This window comes from Chaetomium fimeti (genome assembly GCF_033439085.1).
Source record: "Chaetomium fimeti strain CBS 168.71 chromosome Unknown B0H64scaffold_8, whole genome shotgun sequence".
Taxonomy (NCBI): Eukaryota; Fungi; Ascomycota; class Sordariomycetes; order Sordariales; family Chaetomiaceae; genus Chaetomium; species Chaetomium fimeti.
Window position 1 is genome coordinate 1,055,721 of NW_026944336.1, and position 23,403 is coordinate 1,079,123.

Below are 23,403 nucleotides of genomic sequence, written 5' to 3' on the forward strand. Positions count from 1 at the left end.
CTTTCTGCCTGGCAGAAAAAGCCCAACAGCTGGGCAGCGGCCCCACAGGTTCAGAGAAGCCCAACCCCGCCAGGTCTCCCCCCTCCACCACACACACATTCCTTTCTGACCACTCCGCGCCCTTCAGACCTATGATAGGTTAGAGCTCCTGCACGATTCCCCTGTGCTTAATTAACTTGGCTAATTAGGCAATACTGAAGCATCTAGAAAAACTGGATGACGACGACTTCTCTCATCTGTTTCCTTCAGTCAAAGCGATCGTGAAAAGTTGACCATCCTTTTCTTTCTCAACGAACCCGGCAACCACCAATTGAACCCTGCGCGCGGCAGCGTGGGAGATCCATGATTGAACTAACAGACAGGAACACGGTCCGCCGTCGCAATGGCAGATCAGGAAGATCTCGAGAACGATGTCGACAGCGTCGTCCATGACCCGTTGGACGATAGCGAGGACGAAGGCACCGCCTGCCTCAACCAGGACAAGCTGTATTCCGCAAGACACAAACGGACCTACCACGAGATGCAAATGCATCGGCGTCAGTGGACTTGTCGAGGGTGTCAAGCCATTTTCTCGTCACGAGAACACATGGTAGGTCCGCAACGCAGCATGACGGAGGCTGGCCCGCGTTTTCGGTCCCTAGCACACCCGGGAACACCGAGACAGTTTGTCAATAAATGCATCGTTTCTGCAGTTGGCACGAAAAGCGGGCAGAGGTACAGTAGCGGGTTATGCAGTGTTTCATCTGTACTGTCTCTAGCTTGCATTCCAGCCACTAATATTGTTGCGCAAATGCGCTGCCATTGTTCAGCTCCCCCTCCATCTCGCTAAGGGGGGGAACGGAGACTGTGGCGGATGCCTCTCATTAGTATTGTTCCATCTATCGTCTGCGTGGTGGTATGGCGAACGCAACCTGGCCCTTGATTGAAAGTGCAAGTACTTCAAGTTATAAGGTCTGCTGATACCATTTCTTGAAGTGTTCCATGTTGCCAAACCCTCACCCAGTCCAGTTGCGTTACCAGTGCGTCAACGTTCATATCACCAAACCAGAATCAAACGGCAGCATCGCCTGGCCCTCGCAGTTATAAAGATGCTGTTCTGGCTTGCTCTCCAGCTCGGCTCAGCATGGGGCGCGGCATTGCCGTCTTCAGATCCAATCCCTCAACATCTGTCTCCATTCCACCTAAGCGGTCACTGCAAAGGCGAGAACTGCGGGCGGCCTGTCAACATCGACTTAGAAGTGTGGCAAAGAGGCCAGACGGAGCTGCAATGGTACGGCGAGATTACCGTCGGCACCCCGCCTCAAAAGTTGTAAGTACAAGCACTTACACCTACCTCATGTCGTCCGTTTCTTACGGCCTCCTCGCAGCAAACTCATCTTCGACACGGGCGCCTCACTCATGTTAATCGCCCACAAGAACTGCACCACCTGTGGCAGCCACCCTCTCTACGACCCAGCCGCATCCCAAACCTTCTCAGCGCATCCAGGCTACGAACTCGAAGTCACCTTCGGCAGCCAAGGCGGTGGAACGACGTCATCCCCCGAAGTCCAAGGCGCGAACTGCACCGTAGTCACCGACACGGTGCGCATGGCCGGGCGCGGCGTGGGCACCGAGTTCCTCATCTGCGACAACTACTCGTCCGGGCTCCGCGAGCAGCCGCCCGACGGCATCTTCGGCCTGGGCTCGACCCCCTACGCCCTCTGGAACGAGCTCGAGGGCGTGTCCACCCAGTACCAGCCCGTCTTCTGGCACCTCGTCAACAGCGGCCAGCTGCCCGGGCCCGAGTTCAGCTTCTCCTTCACACCCGACCGCAAGGGCGGCAACAGCGGCAACAGCGGCAACGGCGGCGGGCGCGCGGGCGTGCTCACGCTGGGCGGCACGGACCGGTCGCAGTACATACCCAGCACCCTCCACAAAATCCCACTCAACTGGCCGCTGTCGGAGTCGCGGTGGCGGTGGGTGGTGGACGTGCGCGGGGCGCGCGTGGGCGGCGGCGGCACCGGCGGCGCGCCGCTGGCCAACTCGACCGACGCCGTCACGCTGGTCGACACGGGCGGCGCCACCATCATCACGCCCGACCGCGAGACCACGCTGGAGCTGTACGCCCGCATGTCGCCCGACATTCGCCCGCTCGATGAGCGTGGGGCTTGGGGCGCGCCGTGCGACGTGCTGGACCGCGCCGCGCTGGATGTGACGTTCACGCTGGGGAGTGCGGATAGTCATGTTGATGCGGTGGTTAGGAAGGAGTATGTGAATGTTGGGGAGTATCCTGGCATGCCTGGGATCTGCCAGGGTGTCTATACCGACCCGGAGCGCGTTGCGCGCGAGCCGATCCGTGGTCGTCCCGCTTGGATCTTTGGCACCCCCTTGCTGAGGTCGTACTACACCGTTTGGAATGGCGCTGACCACACGTTGGGGTTTGCGACTCCATCTCCACGCGATCAGTACTGAATATTGGGGTTCGGTGGTGTTTGTTGGCTGGGCGGAGGGTATGTTGGGGTCGCTTGACTTGCTCGGGTGGAAAGGGGTTAGGGGTCAGGGGTTCGCTTCACCGACGCCGACAGGTTCGATAGTTTATATCTTTCTTTCTTGCCTTTACGCCCACGAGATACTGTTGCGACATGTGGTTTGCGTTCTCGTGTCAAACAATTGATCACCAGTGAGGGGCTGAGTCCAAGAGCATAAAAGTGATCGGCTGACAGGAACGCGAGACCAACCATTGGTCGCCTGCGCTTTCGACGTGGCCCTCCCACGTGTTCTCTGCATCCCCCTCCCCTCGATAAACTGCAGTTTGCAGGGCAAGTGTTCACCATTGAGGTAGCGAAAAGCCACAAAAAGCACTTTAATGTCTGCCTTTGGTTCTCCGAAGCGTTGAGCTTAGAGGCAGATGTGTCTCACCAAGATAACACCGACCACAACACCGGGTGCACCTGTCGCCCTCAGCTGGTTGAAAAGGGCATCATTAGACAAGATGAGTGCATCCCAAATCATATCCCAAACATGTTAATATAAAGTCAAGTGGATGAGGGGGCATGGCAGAAACCGATCCCCTTTGAGTTTCCTGTCCTTTTGGTGAACTTCATTCAGTTCTGCAACTTCACCTAAACCCAAGTTAAATCTTGTTCCAACTCGAAACCCGACATCAATTTAAGTTGCCTGCATATAGTCTTCTTTACCTCTTCTCATTTTGAATAAGTCCAGATACTACGCCATCGAGGAGGCACCCACCCTACTCACCCTCGAGCCCTCCGTCCCCCTAAACCATGACCAGACCGAGCGGCTTCGTGCAGTGGAGAGACTGGTGTTCGACCTGCCAACGCCACGTCACCTTCTACAGCTACCGATGCCACTACTGGCACAGCACTACCCGCAGTTGCCGCCGCTGCGGAGATGACGCATGGGTTTGCACGTGCGAACGGCGGCCCCGGCGATCCCGACGTACGAGGCGGCAAAGGCCGGGTTGGTTCTACACCCAGGCTTACGTCTGAGGGAGAAGCCGATTCCCGTCCGGGTTATGGCCGGTTTGGGGCTTGGTTAAGATGGTGTGTTGGGTCTATAGGCAGCTTACACCCCCCCCCTCGGGCCGGTGTTATCGGCAAACGTATCGGCAATTAGACGGGGGAGATATGTTGGATGGCAGCTGCCTGGTTTCCTTTTTAGATCTCATTTGTCACAGTAAGTGGTCCGAAACCCAGCCGCACGACAATATGTTACACACGAGCTAGTGTTGCTGACAGGATAGAAGTGAAGCAGTGTGGGAGCACTGCGTTGAGGCTCTGCCCGTTCACCGCGTCCCTTTGTCGGTGTGTCTTACCAATGTATGACTGGGAGCTCAGCTGGGAATCGGATTAGTCGTATCTGGAATGTATGCAGAGGGACTGGTCGCCCACGATGGCGTGTGGGTGGTGAGGCTGTTCGGCATTGATGATGAAGGGGGGGGGGCGCGTGTTCATGCGCGTTCATGCCTTTCTTTTGAATATTCCTTTCCTAGAACAGAGCCTGTGCTATTATTAGATCAACGTCATTCACCCTTTTCAGCAGACTTGAGCTTCAACTGTCCAGGATCATGATGACTTGCCTCGTTCAAACTCAACATCTGCTCAATCTGGTGGTGGTCGGCCCGACAGAGTAATCTTTCGTGTCGCTTGAGATCGGTTATCCAATCAATGCGCCTGGTCTTGAAATCGGCCTTGGGGGCCGGGCATGCCTTGCAAGGCGTAATGCTGGCTCGTGTGAGTGAAGATGTGAGGAGAGAACGCGAGTGAACAAGCCGGTGCGCGGCGATGACATGCCTGGCAAGTGAGAGGAAAATGCTTGGAGAATCTGGTTGCGCAGGTGCGTGTCTTTCCCCTATTGTGGTTGCCAGCGGAACATGAAGCCGTATTCCGTTAGCTACGTGCTGAGAAGGACTCGCTGTGCCGCGAGGGCGCATCGTTGACGTCCTCAACCGAACGTATGGGATTCGCAAGACTGGGATGCCTTTGTGGCGCCCGGGATTTATCCTTCCAGAACAGGTTCGCCAAACTCGTTTAAGCAAGGATTGTCACACGGGAAGATATTAATTAGCACCGTCGTTTCATCATCGGCACCGGGTACCTGGTTCGAAAGCTTCGCTTGTTCACAGCTCCCTTCGAGATTTATTGCGCGAGGCGGGTTTCGTCTCTCTCCGGGTGTGTGCCCATACTCGAACAAAGATAGATTCCACGATTGTAAGTGCGGACGTGGGTCTGGTGCTCGCGTGGTGAACCGTGAACCCTTTGCTCCGAGGCTCGGGGGTAGACAACCTACCCCCGAGCCCGCCTCGGTAGACGGATAACTCGGCAAACCACTGTTGCCTGGTGCGATGCGCCCGAGGGTTGCTACGCCCGGCTTCTCCGTATCTCCGCTGTCAGTGACAGATGCAAGTCATGAAGGCGCAGTCCGTATGGGCGGGCCCCCGTGATTTCCAGACCAAGCAGGGGTGCCATTCCACTCGGGACAAACTCCCGATGTTCCAGCCACAAACCTGCACCTCGGGTCACCACTAGTCCTTCCTGACATCCCGCTACCAACACCAATCAGAGGCTGAGCCTCGCCGAAGGAGCGGCTGTAACCCTCCGCGGCTGCCTCTCCTTTCGACGAAGGCCGTGTCAACGGGCCTGAGCAGAGGGCCGAGCAGAGGCCCGGGCGGATGCCGGCACTTCAGAAAATGTAACTCAACTTCAAAGAATTCTCCGAATTAGGTGAGTTATAGCCGCCACGGCCGAGCATGAAAGCTCCGTCGGTGTTTATAGCACGTCTGGCTTCGGATGTCGTTCGATCTGACAAAGCTGTCTCCCCAGATTCTCGATCGAAGATCTGAGACTGATCTTCACACGACCGAACTCTGTACCAGAGTATGATGTTGGACAAAGGATGGAACATGTAAGGTTCCTGCATAATCCTTGCGGCCATCATGGACCCGGCGGGCCCTGCCGGCGCAGCCGGTCCAAAATGATCTTGGTCCCACCAGACGACCGTGTCAATCTCAAGACCACGTGCGCCAGGCTTCGATTGCAACATAAGCCGCGAAGCGGGCGGGCGGGTACTTCTTATTTGTCCGAGCCAAGAAGTCTGACGGATGTGGGCGCTCCCTACCCTTGACGAACCCCTGGCCGTCACTTGTGTTCGCGACAACCTCCAATCAACGCTTGGCGAGATGAATGAGGAGTGAGGATTCAGTCCTTGTGTGTTCATCCTCACCCATGTTTCTGGAGACATCAAAGTTTGAACTCTGTGTAAACGCCTTTCATTTGTTCATCTCTGAGTGCCCCCACGTCCACCCACTTCGCTCACCACCGAGTCCTCGCTACGGCTCGCTAGCTACCCAGAGCTTACGTTGGCTGTTGCATGCTAGTCTTTTTCGCGGTTTTGCGAACGCGGCAGCGTTCACGCGGACGCAAGCCCCTGGAAGCCGTCCCTAGCCCTGGTTGCTCCCACATCCCGCGGACGGAATACTACATTCGCATGCGGGAAAGACGTCTGGATGGAGAGAAAGCAAGCGACTGAGATCGGCACGAGAAATATCCCGAATCGGAGAAATATTGGCACACTGACCCTGTTACATGCCCGCACCATCTGTCAACGGAGCGGGAAGAAACTGAATTACCAACTACCGCCAGGTTGAGAAATAATCACTCTGTTTCTCGGGAACAAGTCTTGCCGGCAACGCAAGCCACCGGGGTGGTCACCGAATGTGACTGATTTCCAAACCCGCACGTCAACAACCCCTCCCCCACCTCGCCCCTCGCCCTTCGTGCCATACTAGTATACTTCCCCTGCATGACCATAGGGCTCCCGCGCATGAGTATGTCCAGGGTGTTGGGCCCAAGCAGACGTCTCAAGGCCGAATTAGGGGAAGGATCAACCATGTGCAGCAAATATTGGATTCTGATACCAGTGGTCACGTTCTGGCGACTGGCCGCGAAGGGCTCGCCGCTCCTGTGATACGAGGCAGGGTTCCGCTCCCACGCTTTCACCCATCTCACCGGTAGCCCACAGACGGTTGGGGGCGGCTCTGCGTGAAGCCTCCCGACTACCGCCCAGGACTCCATCGCCATACCGAAGTCACGGGCAGCACGCGTGCCGGCATGCCTTCAAAGTCCCTGCGCGGCACAGCTAATATTAGCATCCAGGCGACCCCCAAATGCACCGCCCTCAGACTATTGACGTGTGACTCAGGAGACTCAGCACATCGGTGTGGACGCGGCAACGTCGGCGATGTGCCCAGCGCGGCCCTTCCGGCTCGGGGCACATCTCGCCTCGAGGCTCGAGGGCAAGAGGAGCCGGTCGTGCCCTCGATGAAGTTGTGACGAGAGAGACTGAAGAGAAGTATAAGTAAGAGACACGAGACGGGTGTTGAGAAGCCCTCTCCTACTCACCAGCCTCACACCTCCCCGCCTTGGGACACCTTCGTTGACTATCACCTTCTATCCAGTGTCTTCCTTAGACCGGAAGCCCTCACCTCCACGATGAGGCAGTCCCTCTTTTCTCTCGTTGCCACTTTCGCCGGCGCGTTTGCTCTGAGCATCCCGCTGAACCCGAACACCGGCCTCCAACCACGACAGGCGTGTGAGAATACGCCCGAGAATCGCCAGTGTTGGGGCGAGTACAACATCGACACCAACTACTACGATGTCGTCCCCGAGACGACCGGCCCTCCTAAGGAGTTCTGGCTCTCGGTCGAGGAAGGGCCTTGCTCCCTGGACGGGTTCGAGCGGTCGTGCATGACCTTCAACGGCACCGTCCCCGGCCCGACCATCATCGCCGACTGGGGCGACGAGGTCATCATCCACGTGACCAACAACATGGTCAACAACGGCACAGCGATCCACTGGCACGGTCTGCACATGCGCAACAACACGCTGAACGACGGCGTGCCCGGCGTCACGCAGTGCGCCCTCGTGCCCGGCGAGAGCATGAGCTACCGCTTCCGCGTCACCCAGTACGGCTCGACGTGGTACCACAGCCACTTCAGCCTGCAGTACGCCGAGGGGCTCTTCGGCGGCATGATCTTCCGCGGCCCGGCGACGGAGAACTACCACGAGGACCTGGGCCTGCTGTTCCTGCAGGACTGGGCGCACGTCGAGGCCTTCACCAACTGGCACGTCGCCAAGCTCGGGGCTCCGCCCGTCATGCCCAACGGGCTCATCAACGGCACCAACACGTTCGACTGCAGCGGGTCGGACAACCCCCGCTGCGTGGGCGGCGGCAAGAAATTCGAGATGGTGTTCGAGCAGGACAAGAAGTACCTCATCCGTCTCGTCAACGTGGCCGTCGACGGGGCGTTCCAGTTCAGCATCGACGGGCACTCACTGACGGTGATCGCGCATGACCTGGTACCGATCAAGCCGTACACGACGGACAGCGTCCAGATCACCATCGGTCAGCGGTACGACGTGATTGTCGAGGCCAACGCGGATCCCGGCGACTACTGGCTGCGGGGCGGGTGGAACGATAACTGCGGCGTCAACACCAACGCGGCCGACATCAAGGGTATCGTGCGGTACAATGCGAGCAGCACGGCGGACCCGCAGACGGATAGCATCGTCCAGGCGGCCAGTGACTGCCTGGGCGAGCCCCCGATCAAGACGAGGCCGCACCTGGAGCTTGACGTGACCAACATGCGCGGGGGTGTCGTGTACGAGGAGATGGGCACCGCGTTTGACGAGTACTTCAAGTGGACCATCAACACGAGCAGCCTGTACCTCGACTGGGGCGACCCGACCATGAAGCAGATTTTCGATGGCAAGAGCCTGTTCCCGACCGAGTATAACGTCGTGGCCGTCGATGTGAGTATTCCTGTCTCCACGAGAGAGAAAGAGAGAGACAGACAGGAAGAGAGAGAGCCGTACTGACCAACCCATCTTAGGCGTCCGGTACCGAGCCAGAATGGGCCGTCCTTGTCATCCAAGACATGAGCAACCTCAGGTAAACCCCCCTCCGCCCCAAATCTTTATTCTCGATCACCCAAAGCTAACCTTCCCCTCTCAAGGCTGGCGCACCCCATCCACCTCCACGGGCACGACTTCTGGGTGCTGGCGGCCGAGGTGGGCATGTTCGACGGCGACACGTCCAAGTTCAACACGACCAACCCGTCGCGGCGCGACGTGGCGACGATGCCGGCCAACGGCTACCTCGCCATCGCCTTCAAGCTCGACAACCCGGGCGCGTGGCTCGTGCACTGCCACATCGCCTGGCACGCCAGCCAGGGCCTGTCGCTCGAGTTCGTCGAGAGCCAGTCGCAGATCCAGACCGACGACGTCAGCAGGCAGGTGTTTGACGATGTCTGCGCGTCGTGGAACGCGTGGACGCCGATCTGGCCGCAGGATGACTCGGGTATCTAGATGGGACGATGGGCGGTTTTTTGTTTGCTAGTTGTCTCACTTCGTTGGATTGCAGAGTCAGCTTGAGTGTTTGCTCTTTTCTTGGATGGCGATTCTAGTAGCAGACGAGTCAATTGGACGTCGAGATGTCATGTTGTAGTCTCCCACCTCTACATAGGATGTATGTGAACTCCTCTGCTCCTTTTGCACGCCGCGGTCATGGAAACGTTCCAAACAAGTGTGTCACAGATAAGCATTTCTCGTGGACTTGGGTGCAGCTGATCGATCAATGACATTGACGCGCTTGGGTAAATAATACGAAATACGTCGGGAAAAAAAAACCCCCCGAAGATGAGGGGCACAGGTTGCGACAATCGGGTTCAACAGTTTAGGGTCGGATCATTTGCCTGTGAGGTTGACGGAGCAGCGTGTCCACTTGACTGAGAAAGTTGGAACAAGAGGGAAGAGACCGTGACAAACAAACGACGTTGGAGAAATGTTGAACTCGGGTTGAGCACCTGTTGCCAGCTGCCAGAAATTCAACCAGAGCTGCGATGCTGTGCGGGATCAGGTGCAAGGCTTGGCATGGGAGCGTCGGGTCTCCGAAGCATGGAATCGGATGGAGGATGCGTCGCGAGAACACACGGAGAGGGGAAGGTTCGACTCGCACAGGCAACCACCAAACCACACCATGAGGCGATTCTCGACAGCAGAGCTCGGCAGGTACCTGCTAACGGGCCAGCTCAATCGCCGGGGTTGTTTGCATACCCGACCTCCACGGGTTTTGGCAATTGCAGCGATCAGCCAAATAACCCCAAGCCGAACATTTACCAGCCAAGTCGAGACGTCCACAACATCAACCTCAACGTCGATCCCTCCCAATTCAATACCCCTCCGGAAGCAGCTGAAAGACGAAGCCAAGGCCCTTAAGGCATCGGGGAAGAAAAAGAAGAAGAAGGCCGACAACCAGACCGTCCCCGGTTGGGAACTGACGGTCGGCATCGAGATCCATGCACAACTGAACACAGCACGCAAGCTCTTCTCGCCCGCCGCCACCTCGTTCAATGACAAGCCCAATAGCCATGTCGCCCTCTTCGACGTCGCCATGCCGGGCTCGCAGCCCCTCTTCCAACCCGAGACCCTGATCCCCGCCGTGCGCGCCGCCCTAGCACTGGAATGCGAGATCCAGCCCGTCAGCCGCTTCGACCGGAAGCACTACTTCCACTGGGACCAACCGTCTGGATACCAGATCACCCAGTACTACCACCCCTTTGCCCGCGACGGCCGCATCGTGCTGGGCGCCCGCGACGGCATCGCGCCCGAGGATGGCGACCGCGTCGAGATTGGGATAAAACAGGTGCAGATGGAGCAGGACACGGCCAAGACGACTGCCCAACCGGGCGACGTGCACTGGCTGGACTTCAACCGCGTGGGCCTGCCGCTGGTCGAGATCATCACCCTGCCGCAGATCCACCACCCCGCCACCGCTGCCGCGCTAGTGCGCAAGGTGCAGATGCTGCTAGCCGCCGTCGACGCCTGCGTGCTGGGCATGGAGGCTGGCGGCCTGCGCGCCGACGTCAACGTTTCCGTGCGGCGGACTGCGGACGGGGACACCGCGCCCTTGGGCACCCGCACCGAGATCAAGAACCTGAGCAGTTTCAAGGCGGTGGAGGACGCCATCATTGCCGAGCGGGACCGCCAAATTGCTGTGTTGGAGGCTGGGGGGGTTGTCGAGGGCGAGACCCGCGGCTGGTCGCTGGGGAGCACAGAGACGCGCCGTTTGCGGGGCAAGGAGGGCGAGGTGGATTACCGGTACATGCCCGACCCGGATCTCGGGCCGGTCGTTATCGGGGAGGACCTGGTTGGCCACCTGGCTTCGTCACTGGGTGTGCTGCCTGATGCTGAGATCGACGAGCTTGTTGGGACCTGCGGTCTAAGCCCCAAGGATGCCCTATCACTCATGACGCTGGACGATGGGGCGCGGGTCGAGTATTTTTACAATGTCCTCGATGCACTGGAGGACCGTCTTGGACTCGCCAGTGATGCCGAGTCCGACCACCGAGATGCCTTGCTGGCTGCCAACTGGTGTCTTCACGAGCTGGGCAAGCTCACCGAACTATCTTCCGACCTTGGCATGACTCCCGATGGTGAATGCGGAGTGCCGTCGGCAGACCTGGCCGCCATCCTGTCACACCTCCATCGCAGGGAAATCACCGCCAAAGTTGCCAAAGATTTGCTGTGGGGCGTCTTCCGGAGAGAAATCACGGCCGGCGGTGTCACGCAAACCATTGACGCAGGCAACCTTTGGTTCAAAGAGTTATCCGAGCAGGAATACGAGGAGCTTGCCGACGAGGTGGTCGCGGGCGAAGACAAGGTCTTGGCCGAATTCTTGCGCTTCAAACAGGGCAAGGCAAAGGCTTTCCCACAAGGGAAGCTCATGTTCCTAGTTGGGAAAATGATGCGGGCTGGCACCGAGCAGCGGATGGATCCCGCCTCTGCCGAGAGGGTGTTGAGGGCGAGATTGGAGAACGTGTATCTTCCAGAGGCGGAGGCAAGGTGATTGGGCTAATCCCCGGACTCGATGGTTTGCATCGGGATGCCTGCGTCGGCGAGGGCCCAATGTACGTGCATGCACATTATCCATGTCAGCTTGTTTCAAACATCCGCTCAATGACGGCTACAGTGAGCCGCATCCTCCGCTTCCGTCGGCTTCACAAACGGAGCTGCGAATCCTGGCGATGGAAAGAGTGTTGTTTCACCCGCGTCCCGGACTTCCTTCCCGGCTGCACCAAGTCGTGTTGACACAGAAGGGGCCGGGTCAGAAAATGTGTCCTCGCCCGCCATATGGACTCGGGAGTCCGCTCAGCTTGTCACTACATGTAGCAGGCTAAGGGCGCCCGTTGTCATCGCAATTAGGCAGATGAATCGCCACTAACCAAGTGTCAAGTCTAATCGTACATGGACTCGGTGAGTTCCCCGCGTTGAGCCAAATGAAGCCGCAGTCTCGACCCACTGTGATGATCTTTTGTCAAGTTCCTCGAGTCCCATCACACAATTGCTAGAAGGGTGTGCGAGTCCCTGTTCCGTCCAAGCGCGACGGGAAGCGGCATGCTTGCCACATTTGCCGCATTTCTGCAAGGCAACGGGTGTGGGCATGTCCCGGCATTGTGGGAGCCGTTTGCAAGATTCTGCAGGTCGAATCAGAACTTCGGGAACCTGCCTCGAGCTCTCCGGAGGCTGTGCTTCATTATCACGCGTCGCGGCGCGGCTGAGATGGCGCAAACGGAGAGCCAGCCGGATGAGCCAGCCGGGTTGTGTAACTGACCTCCGGAGAGACACACGGGACAGAGCTTTCTGTCCTGGTAATTTTGGGGCATCGTCCTTCTCATACAATTCCTCGTATCTCCATTCGAGGGCTCGTCCACGAGTTTCCTCCTTTGTCAAAGCCGACCAGGGAAACAGCCCCAGCATGCGAGGAAACCACATTTTTGGACCTTGCCGCCTTCGTCATCGCCGTTTTCGCCGAGGCATCCGCAGTATCAGTCTTGTGAACCCCTTGAACATTCGTCCCTCTTTCTTCACACATCCCCATACCCCGCGAGCCAACATCCGCTCCAGAATCTCGACACACGCCCGACTCATCCCGCGGTCGAGCACCATGGACATGGACGGAAACGTCGCTGCCCATCCGGCGAGCTCGCCGGTCTCGCCCACCACGCGACCGCCTCCCCGCGGACAGAAGCGCCGTGAGCCGTCCGACGGGGCCGGTCCCGAGGGCACCGCACAGGTTTCTCCTGTCCGTCCGATCAAGAAGGAGAAGAAGGACAAGAAGGATAAAGAGATGGGGAAGAAAGAAAAGAAGGAACAGAAGAAGAAGAAGATGCTGAGGAAGCAGAAGAAGCGGGAGCAGAGGATCAAGAGACAGCTAGAGAACGAGAGGGCCATCGCCCGGGTTATGGTCCTCCTTCACATGCCCGAGAGCGCCCTCGAGGCTGAAGAGGTATGTACCAAGTGACTTTACCGCCAGTTTTTGAGAAGCCCGGAAACTGACATTTTGATCTAACAGGAGAAGGATGAAAGCGGCGCATCCGACGATGGTTGGGTTCCGGTCAGTCTTTTTTCACTCCATCCGCCCTTCACATTCCGCTCTCTCTTATCCGCCTTGAGCCTCATTTCGCACGTCGAGCCCTTGTCATTCATGAGCCTCATCTCTCATCTCGAGCACTTTCCACATTCCACTTTCTATCGTCTCGCTCGAACCTCGTCTTCCACCTCAGGCTTCATCATGCACTTCAATTCTCAGCTTCAACATTGAGCTCCTGTCGTCCATGCCGAGGCCCATCAGTGACATCAAGTCTTTTGTCTCACATCAAGCTTCACCTTCCACATTGAGTCTCATCTTCTGCCTCGAGTCTCATCATGCACATCAGCCTTGTGTTCCACACCATCCCTCATCTTTCCCACGGGGTCTCTCCTTCCACTGCCACGCCGGCTTGCATCCTTCTCTTCCAATCGCACACACCCTCTCGTCCTTGACCGGGACCTAACCCCTCCACAGACACTGCGTTTCAACTCCTGGAGCTCGCCGGAGCCGGAGGATGTCGACCTCGGACAGCCTACCACGCCCGTTGTCACGCCCGTTGTCACGCCTGTTGCCAGCCCTCCCGCTACCCCAGCCACCGACGGTGCTGCCCAGGGTCACGAACAGTCTCCTGCTGAGGACATCATTGCCGACACCTCCATCATTGATGACATGGTTGTTGATAACTCCGTCGTTGGTGACTCGGTTCCCGACCAGTCCGTGGCCGACGACTCGGTCGCGGGTCATTCTGTCACCGTCGACTCCCTTCCCGATGAGTCCGTCGCCGATGACTCGGTCGCGGGTCATTCCATCACCGTTGACTCCGTTGCGGAAGACTCTGCCGGTGAGGAGTACGTGGTCGAGGACCCCATGACGGAGGGGTTCGCCGCCGCGTTCCTGGCCTCTCAGCAGCCCCTGGTTACCGGCCGGGCCGTGGCCACTGGACCCGATGCCGAGGAGCTGCCCGCTGAAGAGCCGCTCACTGCACGCACGAACACCGGTCGCGACATTGGTTTCACGGAGGCCCGCATGACTGAGATCACTGCCGTCACCGAGGGCGTGTTGAACCGGCACGTCTCGGAGTATCGCCAGCGGAGGAGGCTGCGCTCCGTCGAGTTCGACATCATCATGGTCCTTGTCAAGGAGGAGGTGGAGAAGGTTCTCGAGCTGGTCGAGACCAAGAACCGTGATGTGAAGAATTTCGCGCGGCGCGTGGGGTTCCTCGAGGACCGCCTGGACTATCTCGAGGAACGGTACTTGGGTGATGACTAGAGTTGGCAAGTCAGATGCTCGGGCTGTTCCAGGCTCCGCAGGCTAACATAGGAAGTAGTTATTGTAGAGTAGCTTTAACCATTTATTGTGTTTGCAGAGGCTGTGAAAGGGGGCGTGTTGACGTTAACACTTGTCGCCGCGATGTAGTGAAGCGGAGTGTGTCCTCCATTACAAAGCTAGATGCAATGTATCTATGTGACGAATCTCTCCTGGACCCAGCTCTGAAAGGGTTCAGTCGGATTGAAGGTAAACAAGGGTGCTAGATTCGGTGCAGCCAAAGGGTGCACAACAATGATGTCTCAACAGTAGGCTCCTGAGCTTGTAGCGAACTGTAGTTGTGATTGCTAACTGGAGAACTCCCAGAGCTCTCCAGAACGAGTGACTATATACTATCTAATTCCTGGGTGCTCAGTGTGATCAGTTCTTCCAGATACTGATCCCACTGATCACTTTTGGATGAATCGTCCATCCTGATTGGTGTCTGGCCGCCGCGCTCAGTGTGCTCAGTCGCCAAGCAGACTGAGCCCACTAATCACCCTCCTATCCTCTTGATTGGTTCGTCTGACTGGCCCGGGGCGTCCCGTGCCCCCGGGGTCCCCCGTGGGCATATCCGTGATAGTATAGTAGGTATATCGGTATAGTAGGTATATCGATATAGTAGGTATAGTGGGTATAGTAGGTATATCGGTATAGTGGGAGATTTAGTTGTAATTTACCGGGTAGGTAATTCTACAAAAAGAATTAGCCTCGGTTATAGGGGTTTGCTGAGTAAAAAGAAGGTATATAAATACTAACAATTTAATAACTAGGTAGTTAGCTACCACATTTGGTAGGACCTAATGTACCTGGAGCTCGGTTATTGATTTTCCACTCGATGTGGGGGAAAATGATCGCTCAAAGCGGGGGCTAGTCCGTACATAATTTGGCATGCCACGGTGGGGTGGGCCGAGTGCGATTTGGGTTTTGGCAGTGATGTAGATTTGACGCGCCGTACAAGTCGGTCGAAACAGGCAAGTCGTGACCATTTCCTTGCAACACTTTTCATCTTCATCCCTCACTTTGATCAATCCGTTTCATTCGACTAACAACCCATCAGATCAATTCATCTAAGTTGTGATGCCGCGCATCAAACAAGAAAGCGGCCGAGTCCGCTCAATGGCGACTCCGGACTCCATTCCGGATGCCCCGTCTGAAACGGCTAGTGAGCGAGTTCAGAGGCGACGTCCAGTCCGTTCGGCAGCACGTAAGTGGTATCTCCGACTCTAGTCGCATAATAAATGATTGACTTGTGGCAGCGAGTATCGAAACTTGTGTACGACCTACGACGGCGTCCAGTCCACCCAACGGTCCGGAGGATGAGGATGATGACCTCGTAATGCTGGAGTTTCGACGTGGGCCCAAGTCCGAGCATGAGCTCAACCCCTTGGGCCCGCAAAGCGTCCAGAGCTCCTTCGCTGGGGCCAATCGAGCGCTTCGCTGCATGGGCCAGAAGCTCAAAGACATCAACGATGCATTGGGCGAGCTCCAAGCCCGCGGCATCCAGCATGTCGCCAGCTTGCCAGAGCTGGTTCTCGTCGGGGACCAGTCCTCCGGCAAATCCAGTCTTATGTCCGCCATCGCGGGGCTCAGCCTCCCTCGCAGCAGTGGAACTTGCACTCGGTGCCCAATTCACATCTGCGTCTCTCGCGCCGATGAGTGGTCATGCCGTGTCTTTTTGAAGCAAGATTACGACTTTTGTCCACCCAACCACCCGCTCACGGAGCGAGACGTTACAGGGAACAACAAATTCCCACCGTGGGCCAAACTCGACCCCAGCCGTCAAGCACGGCGCAAGTTCAAAACCGTGAGGGACCAGTTCGACTCCGAGGAGATCGAAACCGTTCTTCGCTGTGCCCAAGTTGCCATTCTGAATCCATCGACCCATTACCAGTTCTTTATCCCGAAGCTGAAGGGCGAAGCATCTGACAACACTCGCGAGCAACATCTTGAGCAAGTCAAGAAGAAAGAGGAGAGATCTGAAGCGCAATTCTCTCCGAATACCGTAGCGCTGGAGGTCAAGGGTCCAGATCTAGCGGATCTAAACTTCTACGACCTCCCCGGCGTTTTCATGACTACCAGGCGCAGCGAGGACATCTTCCTGGAGCGCGTTGTCCAGAACCTTACGCGAGAATACATTTCGCGCCCTAGTGCGATTATCCTCTGCGCGGTTCCGATGAACCAGGACACGGAGAATTCCCTTGCCCTCAAGATCATCAGGGGCCAACGAGCCCAAAACCGGTGTATCGGCGTCATGACCAAGGCCGATCTACTGCCGCGCGACGACCATGCTGCCTCGGGCTGGCTTGGCATGCTCAACGGAGAAGCCCACCAAACCGGTTTTGGTTATTTTATTACTTCCCGCCAGGGTAGCGACCTGGACGAGCAGAACAAGATGGAGGAGAGGTTTTTCAACCGTACTGCGGATGCTACAGGCCACTGGCCCGAAGTATTTGATCACTTTAAGGAGAAGTGCGGCGTTGAGAAGCTCAAGGTGTTCCTGTCGGAGAAGCTGGGTGAAGAGTTTGCCAAGACGTGAGTTTGTTCGAAACCATTCTCCACAAGCATGTAACTAACCTCACCTCGCCTTAGACTGCCGGAAGTGAGGGAGAAGGTAGACATCCGCCTCGCCGACATTTCGAAGCAACTGAAAAAATACCCCGATCCACCGCCGAACCCGGAGCTGGAGATTATGAAGAGGCTGGCGGAGTTTACAATTCGAGTCAAAGATCGTGTCATGCACCAAGACTTTATGAGTTCTTGGAACGATAGCTACGGCGGACCGTTTAAGGCCCTTATTCTCAATATGAAGCCAAAATTCAACGTTCGCGAGCACGCGAAGGTGTCGAAACCATCCCCAGTGGTCATCGACCTCGACGGCGACAGCCCGACACCATCGCCCACCGTTCGGAAACGCCCAGCTCCGGCCATGGACTTGACCCGGGCGTCCAATCCCAAGAGGCAGCGGCGAGTGAATGCCGTCGTCAAGACCGAGGCGCGGGACAACCACATGTTCCCCTCAACCCCTCGCCATACGCGAAGTGCGACGCCGGCTATGACGTCTTCCCGAGGCGGCCGGTCTAGGAGTCTGATGGACATCCGGCACCTCATCAGGCGTGCCGCAGTCCCAGGCCAACCCGGTCTCGTGTCTGCCAGCGTTTACGAACCATTGTTCACCGAGGCCGCCAAAAGCTGGGACAGACACCTCCACAAGTTCGTGGACAACACGCTTGCCCTTCTCCAGAGCGAGATCTTCACGATTCTCGACGCCGCGTTCGCGCACCTCACAAACCGCGCCGTCTACAGAGAGTCACGCGAGCACATGCGCGCCTTTATCGAAGCCCACCGCACCGAGCTGCGCGCCCAACTCGACTTTATCTACAATCTCGAATCCAAGCGGCTCTTCACCAAAGACGAAGGAGCGCTCAAGCGCAACCAGGCCGCGGAAAAGCAGATCCTGGTACGCCACCGCAACCACTTCCGCATTGCCGCCTACAACGGCGAGGAGCTCTGTGCCGTCCCAAAGATGGAGGACATGACCGACGAGGACCGGAAGCAGGAAGAGTCCAAGATGGTCAACGAGCTCAAGAACCTCGGCCCGGATCCCTTCGAGCCTGAACTCGCTGTCGCGGCATACATCCGTGGGTATTACCTCACTGCGGCTAACCGGTTTGTGGATTATGTTTCGATCCATGTCATGTCGGGCCTGCTGCCGCGGGTGGCGTCTGTGATTGAAATGTATCTGCACGAGAAGCTAGGCCTCACCAGCAGCTCGACCGCCCCGGACGTACTGGAGCGATTGATGTCGGAGGGCCCCGAAATAGAGCAGAAGCGTCGGGATCTGCGCGCCGAGAAGGAGACGCTTGATGGCGCGATGGATATCATTGTCAACCTGGAGCGCCACGCCCATGAGCAGCAGTTGGCTGCGGCTGCCGCTGCCGCCTCGCAGTCGCAGTATACCAATGGATTTGATGCGTCGCAGGATAGCATGGGGACGCTTGGTGTTGGCCATGCGAATGGTATTGCGGACCGGGCGACGGTGTACTCGGCCACGCAATTTGGCGATGCCTGATCAGTTGGGCTGCGGCATGAGAGGGAAGGTTTCCTCCGCTTTATGTTTCTTTGCCTCTCTGTTCATTTCGGTCGGTCTCGTCGGACGTTATGGGTCGCGCACGATATCACGGCTGTGGGTTGGAGTATCGATACTGCAGGGTTTGATCAGCCTGCTGGTCCTGTCAGCTGATTTTGTAAGCCTTGGTTGGCGCACTAAATCTCTTGTACTAAGATGGTGGATTTCCACGTACATTCCGGCAAGACCAACACTTCATACTTGACTGTTGGTTGGACTTCCGCGAATTGCCCTTGCAACCTAAACCCCACCTTGCATCCCTTGAATGCGTCCCCTGAATGCACTGTTCGGCAGTCTCCCGTCCTTCGCCGCACTGGCAGGCGGGCGTTAGGACCTCTGGGACTCCCCGTGTAAACAGGCAGTCCCGTAGGCCTATTGCTCCCGTTTGGATCTGGATCAGCAGAACTTAGGGTTTCATCTCGGAACAGCGTCTCTCGCTGATGGTCAAAGTCGTCCGCCGGTCTGGTGATTGCTCTGCCGTCCCGTTCCTTTAGCCACCTCGCTCTCCAAGCGTCTTCCACTACCCTGTTTGTATCTACAGCTCCCCCAGTCCAGCGCTCAATCGTGCTTGCGGCGTTCTCCACCGCCGCGGCCTTCCGCAGCCCCGCGGTTCGCGGCCGGCCCCTGCTGCCGTTCCTCGAGCGGATTCTTCTCTGCAACTCCGAGTTCTCCCGCCGACCATTGTCGATTCGCCCCGCCCGCGCAAACCAACCTACCCACGACCTGGCACGCTAGCTAGCAAACAACCGCCTCGTTCAACCATCCATCCACCCGACCAGCCGAGGGTAAGGTCGCTTTCTTTCCGCGTTGCAATCGTCGCAGGTCGGCCATGCTTTCCCTACTCTGCCATTGCTTGAAGCCTTGCGCGTGCGGAACAGTCGGTAGTTAACTGACTATCCAACGGGCAGGCGGCGGGTACGCGCCGCCCAAGAGGATGTTCGTATTGGGTGATATGTCGTTCGCCGCGCACGCAACGTTCCTGAGAACTTCCCCGACATCGGGGCCCAGATTGTCGACCGCGGCATCTCAAACTTGCACCGCAAGAGCGTCTACCGCCCATTCCGCACCCGGACCGTGGACAAGATCCGGCTCGACTGCGCGACGCCGGCTCGTGCTTTTAGGTATTCAGGAGCCGCAGGGCTTTTAGGGGGCCAGTGTAGAGGAGATTTTTTAAGGCGGCCAAGGACACCGTCGACCTCGCTAGGAAGATGGATCTGCCGCGACAAGTTACCGGTATTATCTCTCGTTCTCTTTGTAGTTTGAACCACTGCCTTTGTTGGAATCTACTTCCTATATATCGACATTAAGGGGTAAATGCTCCCCAAGGAGGAAATTGACAGGCTTCTTGACGTGACTAGGTACGGCCCTATAGCAACGATTATTGATAACTACTGCAAACAAGCTGACATTCCGGTTGCCCGCACATTAAACGCAACTCCCCTTTGACTTCAGCCGCGCAACACACAAATTCTCGCTTCGCAGTCCTCCGTCGAGCATGAACGAAAAAGGCAACAAGTCGGTTCTTGGTCTTCCACACCCCTACTCCGTTCCCTCCAGGAGCTGTTGGAAGTCGGCATCCCTCTTCTCGTGGCGAGCAAGAATGATGCGCTCCGCTGGGTGTTCGGATACCAGCTGGTAATGCCGCGAGACGTGAATCTGGCCGTAGCGGTAGACCCGGCCCGCCACCTGCGCCTTGAGGGCTTCAGAGAAGGGCAGGTCGACCGAGATGCTGTAGGCAGCTCGTTGCATGCCGTTGACCCCCTCGCCGCATACTGACATCACCGCGATGAGGAGAGCGGGTTTTCTTGCTTCGTCGAACCCGACCGGCCCCAGTGCCTCGTCAATCAGGCTTTGGCGGTCTCGGCACGCGGCGGTCAAAAGTTGCACATCCCAGCTGCCGGCCCAATGCCTGTCCGCGTAAAGGGCGTAGAGCACGGCGATCCCAGGTCTCGAGCAGAACAAAACCACGGATTTTTTGACGGGTCCCTTGATGCGTTGCCATTTGTTACCAGGGGGGTACTTGAACCCAGGTGCCGGCATGGACTTGTCTCTGATGGCCGTATCCAGTATCCGCTCGATTTCAGTTGTCTTCGAGGTCCCCTTGCACAGATAGTCCACAGCCCCGGCGGTGGCCGCTTCGTGTTTGCGGCGACCCTCTGGCGTCAAGTAAACCAAGTGGTTAGCGTATTGCGCCTTAATCCAATGGTCCCACCCCTTTTGGATGGCGGCCAATGCTTCGGGGTCGACGTCCGTCATCTGCAGCTGAGACGGGTGGGTAAATGTCGCCCCATAGAGTTGTGAAAGGAATCCCCCGGTCTTGGTGAGCCGGTTGAATATGGTTGCCGCATCGAAGTCACCTACATTGTCCGGCGGAGAGCGGTCAGCGGCGAACCATAGCCACGAGATACGGAACCAAGCAAGACTTACCACCCTTTCCCCCTTGCTTTGCCGATCGGACAATGCTCGACCACGCGTCTTGTTTCGACGATCCCTGGGGTTTCTCACAGTCGATCACCCGACTCTTGTGAAGTGGCAGCGCGCACTCCAACCCCCCCAAGAAGCGCGACTGGACGGTGCGCCGAGTCATGAAGCCGGCAAGGAAGTCTTTCAACTCCCCAAACACCGCCTCGCTAGTATCATCTGCACCTCGCTGCGACCTTAGTAGGTCAAACACCAGCGTATCGAACCGGGCTCGGCTCAGGCCGGCGCGCTTCTGGTCGCCGGCACTGCTCCAGGATTCGGGCAGAATGAAGTCTAAAGGGACCTTGAGGCTGGCCTTGAGCTCCTTGGTGAAGGGGGTCGCACTCATGAACATGCTCACCATCTTCCCGGTGGGATGGCGCCGCCTAAACATTTTCATGCAGGTATACACGATCGTGTCTCCTCCCTTGATCCGGTGGAACTCATCCAGGATGCAATGCCGCACCCAAAATGGAGCTACAATCCTCACGTCAACCTTCCTCTGCCAGCCTTGTGCGGCGAGGGGGTAGGTCTTGGTGAGGCTACGCATGATGGCGTGCCTGGGGTCTAGGGATGACGCGTCAGAGGGTAAAATCAGGAGGAAGTGCCGCTCCTTGAAGGGGTACTCCTGTCGGTCGTCCAGATAGGAAACTGCCGAATCTTGAAGCCCTTCCGCGCTCTGATTCTTGTTCAGCTGGCCAGTGTTGATGCTGTCAAAACCGCTCATTTTCTTTGCTGGCATCCCTTTCCCCGCGCCCGACGATTTCTTGGCACGTTTGATCTTGTTACCGCCGTCGACGACATCATGAGCGAACAACTTCTCTTTTGTCTCCTTGTTGGCCTCTGACCGGATGACTTCGACGAACTCCCACTTGGTTTCATCTGGCAGAGTGACAACCCGCTCCAGAAACACGTCGGCGCTATTTTGGGCTCCCTGGACTGTGCTGTTCGGCGTGAGGAAGACCGTGATACCCGGAATCAGCTCCTGGTGGATCTTGGACATAAGCGAGCCGGATCGGCAGATGCAGTCGTTGTATCCGAAGCCTTCGGCCACCTCGCACGTGTCCGGGTCGCCCCGACAGACCAGTCTCATCAGATCCACCGTTCGCAAGACGGCGACGGTACCTAGAGCCACCATCGTCTTGCCGAGCCCCGTGTCTAGGGCACTGATATAGCCAGTTCGGCCCGTGCCGTACGTGGCATCCAGGAAGTGCCAAACATCCCGCAGCTGGCCGGGGCGTAGCGCCATCTTGGTGCCGAACAGCTTCTTCCCGCTATCCATCTCCCTACACGCTGGGTCGTGACGGAAGAAGCGGCAGGCCTCCGTCCATTCTTCTTCGGTCCCGCCAAGCGTTATAGAGCCCAGCGCGTCGGGGCCGTCGTTGGCCTCATGTTCATCATATGCAGTGGTCGGTCCACCAGGGTCAGATAGCGCCCCATCGTCCGGCTCCGTGTGAGCGTTGGACGAGATCGAAATGACGTCGTTGTCCCTTTCGCGTTCTTCGGTTCTCTTGTCGTGGGCGGCCGACCTGGCAGGGCTAAATGGCGCCCCCTCCCCCGGTTCGGTGTCGGACCGTATGCTGGGGGTAGTGTCAGTTGGTTGCGTGACGTAGCGGCACAGCAAGATATGATCCCCATAGTGAGGGTCTTTCTCCAGCCCCTCTTCGCAGGCGCTGTTGAGAGCCCGGCGAAGGAGGGGCGCAGTGCTCGCGTCTAGCCATCTCTGGTTGCCGCTATAGCGGCCGATTTCCACTTCGAGCCTTAAGGAGTCAAGGCCTACGGTGGCTGAGCGGGCGTGACTCGGCGCTCTTATTCTCGTATCGTCCAAAAACGCTTCCTGGAGCGCCTCGAGAAGGGCGCCCGTATCGATGCGTTCCGATACGACGTCTTCCCTCTCGTCGTACCTCTCGCGGGTCAGCCACTGCGTCAGGATGCCGATGAACGTTGTACCGGATTGCAACTCCAGCGCAACACCAACGTTTCGAAGGCAAACCCTATCCTCGGGCACGCTAGAATTGTCAACCTGCTTTTGCCGCTTGGCAGGAGTCAAGGCCCAGAGCGCTGCAGAGCCCGGCTCAGACACACCGCGCTTTTTAGAGCTGCCATTTCCCGCGTCCTACTCGGGTATGTGGGAGTCTGATGGGGTCGGCATGGCTGACGGGCAAAGGAGTTAGCTTCAACCGTAGGTGGGGCGAAATCGGCTGGGCGTACCTGGGAGGCGGCTGCTACTGGAAAAAGCTTGGCGTCCCTCCAGAGATCGCTCAGGCTCGCTCGCCTCCATAGCGTGATAGACTTTAGGGAACTGGATCCGCAGGTGATTGGGTCAGTTCGCGGCCGCCGACCGGATATTAATCGTTACTTACTACGTTCATCGACAATCAACGACCGTAAGATGTATGGGCGGTGGTTGGTTAAATTGTCGGCGCGTAGCGCGCTCGGAATGTTGCACAAAGAGTTGGCGGCGCACCGAAGGAAACAAAAAAAGGAACAGAAAGAAAGGTTTGACAGGAGTTAGGGCGTTGGGTGTCCAACCTAGCCGGAGTCGAACTGGAACTATTTGGCGGTTAGTTCCCGGCATCAAC

At 57.5% G+C, this 23,403-nt stretch overlaps 7 protein-coding genes across 7 annotated transcripts; 5 read left to right on the top strand and 2 right to left on the bottom strand.

The window, feature by feature from the left end:
- Positions 1 to 1,082: 1,082 nt before the first annotated feature.
- Positions 1,083 to 2,661, top strand: B0H64DRAFT_468980 (aspartic peptidase domain-containing protein). The gene is made up of 3 exons (XM_062807780.1): positions 1,083 to 1,309; positions 1,368 to 1,719; positions 1,771 to 2,661. The coding sequence occupies exons 1-3, from the start codon at positions 1,089 to 1,091 to the stop codon at positions 2,449 to 2,451; spliced, it is 1,254 nt and encodes a 417-aa protein (XP_062655547.1). The 5' UTR covers positions 1,083 to 1,088; the 3' UTR covers positions 2,452 to 2,661.
- A 3,644-nt stretch (positions 2,662 to 6,305) lies between these two features.
- On the top strand, positions 6,306 to 8,864 carry B0H64DRAFT_329442 (multicopper oxidase-domain-containing protein; the record flags this gene model as incomplete). The annotated part of the gene is made up of 4 exons (XM_062800882.1): positions 6,306 to 6,476; positions 6,513 to 6,826; positions 6,956 to 8,309; positions 8,568 to 8,864. Coding segments are annotated over 4 exons (2,136 nt in total), but the record flags the coding sequence as incomplete, so codon positions are not given.
- Positions 8,865 to 9,534: 670 nt separating this feature from the next.
- B0H64DRAFT_329884 (GatB/GatE catalytic domain-containing protein) lies at positions 9,535 to 11,403 on the top strand (the record flags this gene model as incomplete). Its single annotated transcript, XM_062800900.1, has 1 exon — positions 9,535 to 11,403. One exon carries the CDS (start codon positions 9,535 to 9,537, stop codon positions 11,401 to 11,403), a length of 1,869 nt encoding a protein of 622 aa, XP_062655549.1.
- Positions 11,404 to 11,842: 439 nt separating this feature from the next.
- B0H64DRAFT_244264 (uncharacterized protein) lies at positions 11,843 to 13,377 on the top strand. Its single transcript, XM_062799893.1, has 2 exons — positions 11,843 to 12,843; positions 12,910 to 13,377. The coding sequence occupies exons 1-2, from the start codon at positions 11,998 to 12,000 to the stop codon at positions 13,156 to 13,158; spliced, it is 1,095 nt and encodes a 364-aa protein (XP_062655550.1). The 5' UTR covers positions 11,843 to 11,997; the 3' UTR covers positions 13,159 to 13,377.
- Positions 13,378 to 15,244: 1,867 nt separating this feature from the next.
- On the top strand, positions 15,245 to 18,563 carry B0H64DRAFT_366583 (P-loop containing nucleoside triphosphate hydrolase protein). The gene is made up of 3 exons (XM_062801911.1): positions 15,245 to 15,439; positions 15,492 to 16,767; positions 16,825 to 18,563. The coding sequence occupies exons 1-3, from the start codon at positions 15,313 to 15,315 to the stop codon at positions 18,302 to 18,304; spliced, it is 2,883 nt and encodes a 960-aa protein (XP_062655551.1). The 5' UTR covers positions 15,245 to 15,312; the 3' UTR covers positions 18,305 to 18,563.
- A 36-nt stretch (positions 18,564 to 18,599) lies between these two features.
- Positions 18,600 to 18,764, bottom strand: B0H64DRAFT_307103 (uncharacterized protein; the record flags this gene model as incomplete). Its single annotated transcript, XM_062800126.1, has 1 exon — positions 18,600 to 18,764. A coding segment is annotated over one exon (165 nt), but the record flags the coding sequence as incomplete, so codon positions are not given.
- Positions 18,765 to 19,660: 896 nt separating this feature from the next.
- B0H64DRAFT_468990 (uncharacterized protein) lies at positions 19,661 to 23,102 on the bottom strand (the record flags this gene model as incomplete). Its single annotated transcript, XM_062807781.1, has 3 exons — positions 19,661 to 20,718; positions 20,789 to 22,882; positions 23,033 to 23,102. 3 exons carry the CDS (start codon positions 23,100 to 23,102, stop codon positions 19,901 to 19,903), a joined length of 2,982 nt encoding a protein of 993 aa, XP_062655553.1. The 3' UTR covers positions 19,661 to 19,900.
- Positions 23,103 to 23,403: the final 301 nt, after the last annotated feature.